The 12,604-nt window shown below is 29.4% G+C and overlaps 1 protein-coding gene across 2 annotated transcripts; it reads right to left on the bottom strand.

Moving 5' to 3' along the window:
• Window positions 1–8,631: 8,631 nt before the first annotated feature.
• Window positions 8,632–12,154, bottom strand: LOC114417980 (auxin-responsive protein IAA16-like). Of its 2 annotated transcripts, none has more exons than XM_028383087.1 (5): window positions 11,188–12,154; window positions 10,168–10,460; window positions 9,412–9,601; window positions 9,080–9,144; window positions 8,632–8,954 (listed from the first exon to the last, which is right to left on the bottom strand). In XM_028383087.1, the coding sequence occupies exons 1-5, from the start codon at window positions 11,571–11,573 to the stop codon at window positions 8,863–8,865; spliced, it is 1,026 nt and encodes a 341-aa protein (XP_028238888.1). In that variant the 5' UTR covers window positions 11,574–12,154; the 3' UTR covers window positions 8,632–8,862. The 2 variants fall into 2 exon arrangements, with proteins under 2 accessions (XP_028238888.1, XP_028238889.1); XM_028383088.1 differs by having other exon boundaries at window positions 8,632–8,961; window positions 11,188–12,150.
• Window positions 12,155–12,604: the final 450 nt, after the last annotated feature.

The following is a 12,604-nucleotide window of genomic DNA, read 5'->3' as shown; positions in this document are numbered from 1 at the left end:
TATATCTAATAATAATTGTTTATAGAGATATCAAACTTAAAAATAGATTCTTATATAATAATTTTAGCATTGAAACATCTGTCATGATAGTTTTTATATGAAAATTATTGTTTCTATAAGTAATTATTCTTAGCATTCTTTTAAGAACTTTTTCATATTTATATCACTCATCTTAAGTTCTTAAAGATTGTATTATTGAAAAAGAAACTTGTTAAAATTCTTAAATCTTATGTGATATCGAAAAATGAATCAAAAATAAATTGAATAACTCCATCATAACTATATCTAAGCACACCCTTGGATCAATGGAAGTATTAATTATTATTTATACAAATGTTAATATATGTTAAAATGCTTTTTTACAACTAAAATAACAGTTTTATTTTGCTCAAAGACTCAGAGTTAGTACAAAATAGAATTATTTTTTTTAAGAAATTGATAATGAAAATCAATTGTAGAAAATAAGATAACCAATCATCTAAAGTTTGAAAGTTTCAATTGAAACAAGAATAAATTTTATATATATATATATATATATATATATATATATATTGAGGATAAATGAACATATATAGATATGCACTTTGATGGTAATATTTTTGAAGGCATGTATGTAATTATAAGTATTGATGGTGGGAAAATAATAAACAACTACTAACATTTTATTGAGTGAAATTACTTCCATAATCAATCGAAATTCGAAACAGAGGGCCCATAGACAAAAATCTAGTTTCATAAATGTAATAGTCCTATGTTATACTACAAAAAATTTAGAAATACATATGTATCGTCAATTCATGAAGCCTATGAGATTTTTATGGTGTGAGGATAATATGGGAAATAAACATATGGTTACGGAAAAGGGAAGGCACTACATAGAGAGAAAATAGCTGGCAATAGGCAAAAGAAAAGGACAGTTTTTGGTAGTGGGTCCCACGCAAAAGGAGTCTCTAATGTGACCAAAACATCTCCGAGGAGTTCTCAAAAGTCAAATCATCGGAGACTCGTCAATAATAAGGTAAGAATTGGTTGACCTTTATGTTGTTTGACTGGTGGAAACCGACATAGAGTATGTATGATTCACTCAAAACTTTATTATTACCTCACTGTAACACAGAGCTCCAGCTGCAACCCTGAACTTTCAGCAGCTTGTCCTAAAGTGAACAACAATTACACTAACAAATTAAAATAACTGTACTAATCATTTATAATTCAATAAACATAAAAAACACTGAACTATAACTGAATTAGATATGCTTAGTTTACATATTTAAAAACTTATTACCTACAGGAATTGATTTTTACTTTTTTAACAGTATTTAGTTGCCTTTGTTCATTGAGGTAGAATTAATTATATTATTCTTTTGATAGATTAGTTATATCTTTTGAAAAACCTATACTATAATTTATTACATCGTATGGAAAACAGTTTCATCATGAAATGTTTAAATAAATTTAAATTTTAATACTGACATTAAATTTTGAAAATTTAACATAGGCCGATTATCTGAAACAAGATAAATTACGACTCGTTAAATTATTACATGTCAAATTACCTATTTTGTAATCATTTTATTATAGATGACATTTTATGAGATTAGAAAGCACGATACTCCACATAATATTTTATATTTTAGTGGTTTCAGGTCATATAATACATGTTATTGACGTAAAATGCACTTGCGTAAAAACTTTATTCCTCAAATCCATAACCTATGAACTTACACACATATATAGGTTTTAATACCTTGTTTTCACTCTTATTAATAAATAAATATACAAGACAATCAAGTCGTGTACTTATTATTCTTTGCATTTGACTTATTAGCTAGTCTTGGGGCTTTATCATGTTTGAATGAAATAGCACAATAAATTAAATGTTTCATATTCTTTAAATAAAAGTGAAATGCAAATGTAAATAAATTTAGCCAAAATATACTGACCTCCATGGCTTACACCAATATTATAGACCATAGTTTTGAAAATCGCACTGAAATAGTCAGTTCAACAAAATTAATTGGTGAATCAGTCTAATTTTTTTATCTAAACAAAACACAATACCAACATTAAGAAAAAATGATGAAAAAATAGAAATTTGGTAAAACTAGTAAAATTTGGCAAAAATAAGCAAAAAAAAATATTTACAATATATTTAAGAAAAATATTTTTTTGTATACAGTAATTGGAAAAAAGTTTGAACTTATGATTTCATGCATTCTACTTAATCCTTCTCACACTAGACCCAAACCTAGTGGGTTTTAATGAAAAATATTTAATACAACATTATTTGAATTTTTCTTAAAGAATGAAAATCAACCAAAAAGACTTGTCATTTCTTAATTTTATATGATTTTTTTATTATTAACGGATATTTTTTTATATTATTAAAAAAATAAAGTTAAGCATTATTATTTGATTTAGACATTTGTGTCTACTTTAATATCCAATAACCTATAAAATGGTATTTTATTTTTATATTTTATTGTTATAAATTCATGATATTATGTTTTTCAATGTCATTTATCTTTTCTTCTTATTATTATCATAATAATATCAGTTTAGTCATAAATAAATTTTGAATTAATGCCTTAATCAATTTAACAATTGTTTTAATTTTTTGGTGTATAATAATTATACTAAGGTTTGAACTTATCATCTCATACATGTTATGTTGATCCATCGCTAGGCAAAGCTCTAGAAAATTCAATAATCCTTCTAGTGGAAGAAAGATTATAAAAATAAGAAAATTATGGTGTATTTTTATAACAAAAAATAATAAGCAAAAATAATTTTCTTTTAAATTTTAAATGAAAATTATTTTTGAATATAAAAAAATCTCAAAATAAATATGGCTGAAAGAAGGAAAAAGAAAAATATGGAAGGTGGAAGAGTTGTAAGAAAAAACTAGTTAAAGGTCTCACTTTTTTTCTCAATAAATTGAATTGTTGAAGTGCAATGAAAGTTAAGGAAATACTAGTTGTTGCCATTAAATAGGGAATGCCTCAAAAAACATGCCACTCTCTAGTGGAAGAAAATAGTGGCCGTCTCTACGGTAACTAAACCCCCACCATCATAATCACCCGTTTCAATTGAAGTTAGTGATGTCATGTTGTTAATTTTTTTAGTACAACATAATCTTTTATAAAAGATAATTAATTTGTTCTATTATAATTTTCGTATAAAGAAAAAAATATTTTAAATTTAATTATTATTTTAGCTTTTATATTATTAATTATATTTTTTTATTTATATCTCTTATAATATTAATGATGAACTTATGAATGAATTAATTGTAATATAAGATTAATTTTATAAATTTATCATTTTTTTATTTATTGTTTTTTTTGTTTGTATAAAATAACTTAAGACAATTATTATTTTGAAACAAAAAGAATTCTAAGAATACTTTCTTTTTCAACCAGTACAGAATCATTATAACTGGAAAAAAAAACTTTAAAATTTTAACACAATTATATTGTTAGGATTTAAATTTCACACTACTTATTAAATTAAACCATAATAATCTTACAGTAATAATTCTAATTAGTTCAAATAGAATTATTTCTTATGAAAGATATATGTAATTTTAAAAAAAACTAATATTATCTAGCTTACTCGCACCACACAGTTGCTAGCATGTTCGAATTTACACTCTCAATTTTATAAAATTAATTTTAATTCAAAGTTATATTTTTTTTTTTCAATTCCTACTTAAATGTACTGTTAACAGTAAATTTGATTGAAATTATTATAGTAGAACATGTTCCTAAAAGCAAAACATGTAATCATATTACAAAAAATACATTTACAGTAGTTGTTAGGAAACATTCAAATTCACCATCTATTTTTCTTCTCTTCTCCTTTTATTATTAGTTAATTTTATGTGTGTGTGTGTGACATGAGGAACCATTAGAAGCGCTTTGAAAGGAAGGCTCGATGACAGTGACAAATGAACTAAAGTACTAAGTGTACTAAACAAGGAAGCCGAGTGAATTTTTTTGAGATTTTTTTTTCTTAGATACTGTTTCGTCCAATCTAAGCATCAAGTTTGAATTTATTATAATTTATCCAGTATAGTCATGACTCATGAGTCACGTAATAATAATAATAATAATCATAATAATAATAATAATAATTGGGTATAAACTAAAGTGATCGATGTTGGGGTATGGTTGACACAGATAGAAAAAAGCCGTAAGACATAAAAATGGGGGTCTTGGGTGAGGCCCGCACGTGGACTCAAGATAAGTTGTAAATCTGTCAGCCAGCATCTTAAATCTTAATTACGACAAAGTATAATAAACAAAATTGGTTTTGAAAACCTAAAAGGTTAATTTAAAGATTAGACATAAAAACTTAGGAGCTTTGGGTAGTTTATACGGAATGTTATATTCAGACTTTATTATTGTTATATATAAAAAAGTACGATAAATCTGTAAATATTTGACATTTTTTAACTTATAGTAACTATTTTTTTAGAATTAAATGCTTCAATTATAATTAGAAAAATACAGTAGTTATGTTTAAACTACCAATACTGTCGTAAAGCTTTAAAAAATTATGAATAAACTATAACTGTAATAAATTTTCACATATTTCTGATCTTTATAAAGAGAATGTCTGCAGGAATCAAAATCAGAGAGTTGACATTATATTCATATTCATAACTAATGAAACAAACTTTCGTTTTCAATACAAGTATCTTTGTTTTGTACTTAAAACGATTTTGTTTAAATTGAATCTTTTTTGGCAGATTTTGAGTGTATAATTTATTAACTAATAATTTAATAATATTTTATAGGATTATAAATATTATTATAATGATGCTGTCAAATATATATTAAATTAATGATACTTTATATTAATGAATATTAAAAAATGAAAAAAAAATGTAATATCACTTACACTACTGAAAAAAATAATAATAAGCATCTTTAAAAAAATGACTCTTTGATTTTGAAAGACGAAAACATGAAATGAAACAAATATAGTTTTTATAATGAAAAATTGTTTCAAGATCATTTTCAATCACTTTTACATATAATATGTTAAGGCCATATTTAAAGCAAGACATGAAAAAAAGAGGGGGGAGACAGCAATAGATGCACCATATCATGATGAAAGGGAATCGTTTGCATAAAATATGTTCAGCGAGGATAAGAAACTTAGATGTCTCATTGAATTAATACCTAATCCGTGGAACATAATACGAAATCAATGTTTCGGCAAATAATAGGTTGGGCCCATAGTGAGGTCGGTTGCATGTGAAACCCTTCCAAAGCACACGTCATTGTCAACAAACCATGTGTATCCAAGGAACCATGCCATCATCATAAACCAACTCATTATTTACGCTTCAACGTAATAACTAATAAATAAAGAGAAAAAAATGTTATATGGAAAAAAATTTACATAATCATCTAATTATCATATATTGTATAGGATAAATTTTATTAATTTTTAAAATAATTCAAATGATAATTAAATAATAATATAAAACTATTTTATATTATTAGTACGTAAATTCATAAATAAATTAAGCAAAAATATTCATTATTATTATTTTTAGTTAATAAGCAATCAAATCGTCCTCACCGAGAGTGGATTTGTGGTGCACAATAGCATGCTTCAATCAAGGTTTGCGATTCCACTATTTAATACCATATCCCTCATTCCCTCTCACCCATAATTCTTTTTCTTTTTTTGTTATTATAAGGTTCCCCACAACACTTGGATCTTGTCTGCGAATGCCCCTCGCCATTGAGTGAAAACTTTGCACCATATATTTAGCATTCCTTACAACAGAAAGGATATTTGGTTTTACTTTGTTTTAATGACGAAATTAATGGTATAGCTATAATAGATATTTTGTTACAACAAACAGGAGTTGGATAGATTAATTGCTTCTAACAAGCTCGATTATTTACAAAACGAAATCAATACTGGCTTAATAAAATTTCATTTAAAAAACTATGTGCCTGTTTTGATCAAAAGTTTGCAAACTTAAAGCTTGGTTGACTTTCACTTTATAAATTGAGTTTGTAAAAGCAATATTTTCTTTTCTTTCATTGCAAATTAATTTAAGGTAAAGTTCAGTTTAAAATCAAATTCAGTTTTACTTTTTAAACAAACATTGAGAACCTTCCAACTAAAAGCCAAACATAACTTTTATAGTGTGTATTTGTTTTAACATTTGCACACAAATTGAACATGACTAAGACAAAGTATTGGATTGGCGTTGAACAACCTTTTGGACGAAAAACAAAAGCAACTATAGTTTTAATTGAGTTTAATTTTGATACACGAGGTAAAGATTTTGGTATTGTCAATTAATTAAAAATAAAAATTATCCTGCATTGCAAAAAATCAGCAATATTTAATTATATCACAATATATCATTAGATAATACATTGTCATAGTCTTCCAATTAAATTTAGAAATTTTGTCAAATAAATTAGTTCCATAGACTCAACTTAGTGTATAACGTGAGTTAGTGTATTGATTCGATTTTTCATGATATATTTCGTTCTTTGTAAAGAGATTGAATACGAACGCTCATAATGAATACCATGCGACTTAATCAATTGGATTGACTCAAAACGCACTGATACCTTACACTTTACACCAGTGATGAATATAATTGGACAATTAAAACTCAATTCTAATGCCAAAAGAATTGTGTATCAAGTAGGGGGTTGGTTGGTTCATAAATAGTAATTAAGGGTACATTAATTATACAGGCTAGGCATTAAATTACAACTGATCAACTAAGCCGATTTATGATTGTGACTTCTTTTTTTTATCATTATGTAACTGTGGGTTTAATTTTTTTTTTTCCAGAGAATTTAGGGATAGACATTGACGTAATTAAGCAATGAATTCTAATATTGGCACCCCCTCCCTCCCAATGAATTCTAATATTTGTTCTTTTTTACGTTGATGATCAGTTTATAGTTTTATACTCTACCAGAAGTTCTTGTTAGTATCTGTGTTTTTTGTTTTCAAAGATTCCAGTGTTATCTAGTCAACACGCGTATAAAATAATAATGTTTGATTTCAAATATTTTTTTAATTGAATTTCAAATATTAACTAATATTATTTCATATGCTATAAATAATTTTAGCAATTATACGTTAATTTCTTTTAATTACATTAATTTTTTGGTACAGGTTCAACTATGTTAATTATTTTCGAATATGTATTATCATTTATATATTAGGTTTTAAATAAATTTGATAGATAAAATAATTTAGTTATGAGAAAAATTAACTTTTTCTATAAATCATTGTTAATTTATGTGTAAATTTTTGTCCCCTAACACTTTTTCCTGGTTCCGCCATTGGATACAATATAAGTCATTATTCAATCTTTATTTGACTGAATGCATGCATGAATACGTTCTATCCGTGGCAGCAAGGAAACTAATCCAGGTCAGTAATGTCCAATTAACCAGCAACAGCCCTATAATCTAATATCTATATATACCTTAACCTAACCTCAAATTGAGTAGAAGTTATTTCATATTTCATATTCGATCAACTAAATGCACTTCGTCGGTTAAAAGAGGGAAAATAAAAAAGTCAAATGTGTGTTTGTTGCCTCTTTTTCAAACCAAACAAATTGTATGCACATGTGGTAGCATGCTTAGTTCTTGGTCCACACTACTTCAACTGTTGAAGTTGAACATTAAGCATGTCCATTCCATCGACCAGAAAATAAATGTCACAAAGGGACCATATTGTCGTGGGTTTGTGCTTTACCGTTAGATAAATATAAACAAGTCCTTGGTTGGTGTTTCAAAGCTCCAAAGGACAGGATTTAGGTATGTTTAAAGGCGCTTAGGTTTTAAAGAGAAAAGAAAAACTGAGAAATTTTATATTGTTGATAAATGATTTCTAATTAGACAACTTTGTAAAATGATAAATTAATATAAATTTCATATTTTAATTTTGCATTTTTTTATAAATATTTTATACTAATTCTTTTCAATTAAGATTAAGGACTGCAATCTCCAAATTCATGTGTATGAACGAACTTTTACAAACTAGGAGATAAATGAAAGGGAATTGGTGTGAGTTTGCTTCAACATTTACAAACTTAAGATATGTTTGTGTAACCTTTGTAAACTTATGTTGGTAGCAAAAGGACGTTAGTAAAAATATCACCATTCCTTTTGCGTTTATTTTTTGTTGGTCCATTAGATTTTATCTCAGAATTCATGTACAATAAGTTGGATGATAAACTAAACATGCACTTAATTTTTTTTGTTAACTTTGCAGAACTAGTTTAAATTAAATTTAAATTGAAATTATTCTTATCTTGAAACGTTAATCTCAACAAGTTTGTCATGTTGTAAAACTTAATATAAAATTTCACCGCAAAACTATTTTTTTTAGCTTCTAGTTAAACGTGTTTTTGAGAGCAAAATCAATTTTCCGCATGTTGGGACATGCGTTTGAAATGTTATAACATGTAGCTTCTGCATCTTTTTCTTTATCTGACATGAAAATTACAAGATATGTTGCTTTAAAACGCAAAGGCAAACACATGCTTTAGATATTGAACAACCAATTTTTTTTCTTTCCAAAATCATATTCTCTGCCTCCAAACTTGATTTTCGAGTCTCACCATTTTTCCAAACATAGTATCAGAACGCATGGCTAGATAAATTAGTGGCAAAATCATGAGTGCACACATCCGTGAAGTTTTCCTTACCCCTTTTTTAAAGTGCAGAAACAAGCCAAAACTTAAAAAACCAAGATACTAGTACATTCATTCATTACAAACATTACTTATAAATTGAACATTGTTGTCTAATCTTCAATGTTGAAAGGAACCAAAATGTCAAATAAAAACACTCTTCAGTCTTCAATTTTCAGCATGGAAGAAGACCTCAAATTGCTTAATCCTTCATTTCTCATTGCCAAGTCAAGGGTGTAGCTAGTCTTGCTTACTACCAACTCAAAAGTGAGAACAAGAAAGTTTCTTCAATCATTGATCACAGCCAAAACAGAACATGGGGAGGGGGATATAAATGAACCAATTCTTCTCAATTAAGTTAAAAAGATTCCGACTCACGGGTAAAAGCAGGAAGATCAGAACTCTTCAACACCCTCAGCCTCTTCACTGTCGACACAAACATGCTGCCAAGCAAACACGTTAAAAAAGAATCATATAAAAGCAACCATAGCTGCCAATCACGGTTTTCTAGTAATAACTAAATCATAAAATGAAAATTAAGCAATAGCATATATAGGAAAAAACCAACTGCAAGAGTTATATATGGTTTATTGTTTTTCATGCTGAAACATACTCCACTGCATGGCAATGTATCAACCTATAGTCATGGAATATAATATTGAATAGAATAAGATAAAAATGCATCAGATCCACAATGATAAGGTACTTACTGCCACGGCACATCTCCAACAAGCATCCTGTCTCCTTCATTATCCTCATAAACAAGAGTATATTCCCCACTTCCAACCAATAAACCCGTATTGGATTTCTCTTCCTGTTCCTTGTTTTGAATTCCACCAGCACAGGAATCTCTTTGACCAGAACAGCATTGGGAAGAGGCAATATGAGATAACTTCATCTCTGCAACAAATTTCATTTTCACAAAAGAATTTAAAAAAATGGAAGCTAATTGGTAGTATAAATAAAAGATAACAAGGAAAGTTTACTGTAAAAAAAGTTGTTAGGTGATTTTTTTATTTTTACTATAAGCTAATGTCTATTCAATTGCCGTAATCAAGGTTAAGTAAGATTTATGATTGGTTTAGATTAGCATCTAGCTGTTAAGATCTTTTTGGTTGACATAGGAATTTGATTCCTTATAACTTTATAGGTGTTCATGAAAAAGTTAAATCAGAAAGATTGTGACAAAGTTGAGATCATAACGAGAAGTTTATCCAAATTAGCTCTTTTCCTTAAAGGTTAAATTGTTGAATTGTCATAGCTAACACAACCACACATTTTGCCTTAAATTTAATAGTAATATGTTTATTAGTCGGTCAAAAGTTTTAGCTAACAAAAGGATAATAAGTAGCTTTCATTCCCAGTGAAACAAATCTCCATATTATGTCAACAACAAATGAATAAACAAATGTGATTAAATTGACCACAAGGACACAATTATAGGACTGAAATGCCAAGAATATTACCTGCAAGGAGGCCCCTAAAGAGCTCATCAACAGCAGAGGAAAGTTTTTCATAGCTGTCATAAGCATTGATGTCCACTTTTCTCCCAATGGCGACACCATCCATATTGATCTTCACAAACAAGCCTTTACCTGAGTTGTCTGTAGGTTTTTGGCTAGCAACCTTGCCTGGAACAACATTTTGATGTTGCTGCTGGGACCCAGAAGGCAACTTAGAATTAGAAGTGCTTCCACTTGCAATGTTCTTCCTGAAGGAACGAATTGGAGGCCAACCCACTACTGGACCTGAAGCAGTTCTGTTTTTGGTGGGCCCATGTACAAAAAGTTAGGCATGGATAAACAGTAAAAATAACAAGCACTACCCTAAGAAGACAAAAGCATATCAGAATCATCACAACTCACAAGTGTACAATTGAGTAATCATTCAATTTTTCTCATATTTATCACTACTCATTGTTCTATTCAAAACCACCAAGCAAGCTAAAATACCCTTTCATTTAACCATTATTGACCAAAGAAGATAGTGGAAGAAGAGTGAATGGAGGGAAGATAATAGAGGCAGGGTGAGATATTCACATTCCATGCCAATGTCATATTTCAAAATTAGATAACAAAGCCACATAATAAAAGTCATGCTATGGTTAAGCAAATATACAGAAACCATGTTGCAATTAACAATGAAATGAAAAGCTTCATAACAATTTCTTCACTGAAAAGTGGTCTATAACATTATAATCTAAAATAGTATTAGAAACACAGCTTTGCATGGACTACATTATGAAAGGTGATCTGGAAATGAATATTCTCTTAAAAGAAATTGAATAAATACATAGATACAAGCAAGATTTTAAAAAATGGTCTGCGACCACGATATTGGTAGCAACTTTAAGGTTTTTTGGCTCACTGCGACCACAGGTCGTATTGGCCGCATTTGCCTGCAATTTGCGGTAGTATTAAAGATCGCAACAAAACTACAACTGCAATTTTAAAGCCTTGAATAAAAAGAGAGAAAAGCAGGGGTACCTTTTGGACACCGCTGGATTTGCACAAGAGGGTGAGAATGACTTCTTCTCTACACAAGAGAATTGTGACACATCCTTTCCCATCAGTATCATGTTTTGCGGACTTGATTGGAGCTGTAGAAATGATGAAGCTTTAGCTTTAGCCTGGTCTTGGTGATGATAGGATGTGGAAGGCCATGCAGAGGGCAACATAGCTCCACCTGGACCTGGCGTGTCAGAAGTAAAAATTTTCTGAGTTGAGAAGCAACCAAGAGTGAGTGGTGATTCATTTCTACGTCTTTCTCTGTTGCATTTTCTGATGCTTTCATTGAGAGACTCTTCACCAGGTGGACCAAGCCTAAGCTCCAGCTTCCTCTCCTCTGATGACTTGTGGCTTCTTTGCCACATCTTGCTTGCAAATTGCAGTTGTGCTCCTCCCTTTTTTTTTTATAAACAAGCTTCAGGTTCTGGATTGAAACAAAACAAGTGCTTGAAGCTTTTGATATCTGAAAGAAGCACCTGCCACAAGAATCTATGATAACTATGCCACGTACTAAGAGACCAAATCCAAGACAAATATCATCGCAGCACAACAGACACCCCACCAAGAGAAAAGAGAACAACAACACATTCAAAGGCAAAGCAAAAAGGTAGAGAGGGAACTATGTATGTGATGGCATGGAATTGTTGACTAACTTTGCTTTGCTTTTTATTTTATACTATTATTCACACGCTTGGTGGGTTATCTTTCTTTCCTCTTTTTAAGGAGAAGGGGGTGGTCATTTTCAGAAGTGGCACTGATTGATAAAACAAACCAGTGAGATTCCCTTTTGCCTAACATTAGCAAAGTGGAATTAGAGCATGGAGCACGCAACCTGAAGCAACAAAGTTAGGTTGTTTAGCATTGGAAGCAAAGCAATGCAAGACTTGCTGCAGCTAGCTAGCGCTGACCCCTCATAAATATATTCCTCATGCCTTTGACACGGTAAGCTAAGAAATTGCACTCTACTCCAAACATGCCCCTCAAAACTTTTGCATCTTTGGTTGGTGTCAAAGTTCAAAGTTAGAATAAAAAGAGGGGCACTAGTAGCACACTCAAAAGTTCCTTCTTTGTTGGCACAAACACAGCCAAAAAAAACCACTTTTGTCAATGATTTTTAATTATTCTAAAAGCTGTTTAGTTAAGTGCCGGTTAAATTGGTTAGATAATACTTCAAATTAGACATGAGCACGTAATCAAAATTAAATTAAGTTAGTCACATTTTTTTATATGTCAAGAAATTGAATATTGATGAATGAAATTGCCATAGTGGCTTTTCTGAATTTCTTTGTTTTTTTTTTCCTTTAAACTTTTACAAGTGAGAGTGATTTGCATGATCCATATTCCGCAATAAACACGCAGATCCCATGATTTTTGTCCGATCTGTAACTCTGTCATG

This window comes from Glycine soja, chromosome 7 (assembly GCF_004193775.1).
Source record: "Glycine soja cultivar W05 chromosome 7, ASM419377v2, whole genome shotgun sequence".
Classification (NCBI taxonomy): domain Eukaryota; kingdom Viridiplantae; phylum Streptophyta; class Magnoliopsida; order Fabales; family Fabaceae; genus Glycine; species Glycine soja.
Note: the sequence above shows the minus strand (reverse complement) of the source record. Positions and strands in the feature narration are given on the sequence as shown.

Coding starts and splice junctions, on each gene's coding strand:
- LOC114417980 (XM_028383087.1), bottom strand. CDS start 11,573: ATGTGGCAAAGAAGCCACAAGTCATCAGAGGAGAGGAAGCTGGAGCTT. Junction 9,602..10,167: donor CTTTAGGGGCCTCCTTGCAG/GTAATATTCTTG, acceptor AATTTGTTGCAG/AGATGAAGTTATCTCATATT. Junction 9,145..9,411: donor GTTGGAGATGTGCCGTGGCA/GTAAGTACCTTA, acceptor TTTGCTTGGCAG/CATGTTTGTGTCGACAGTGA.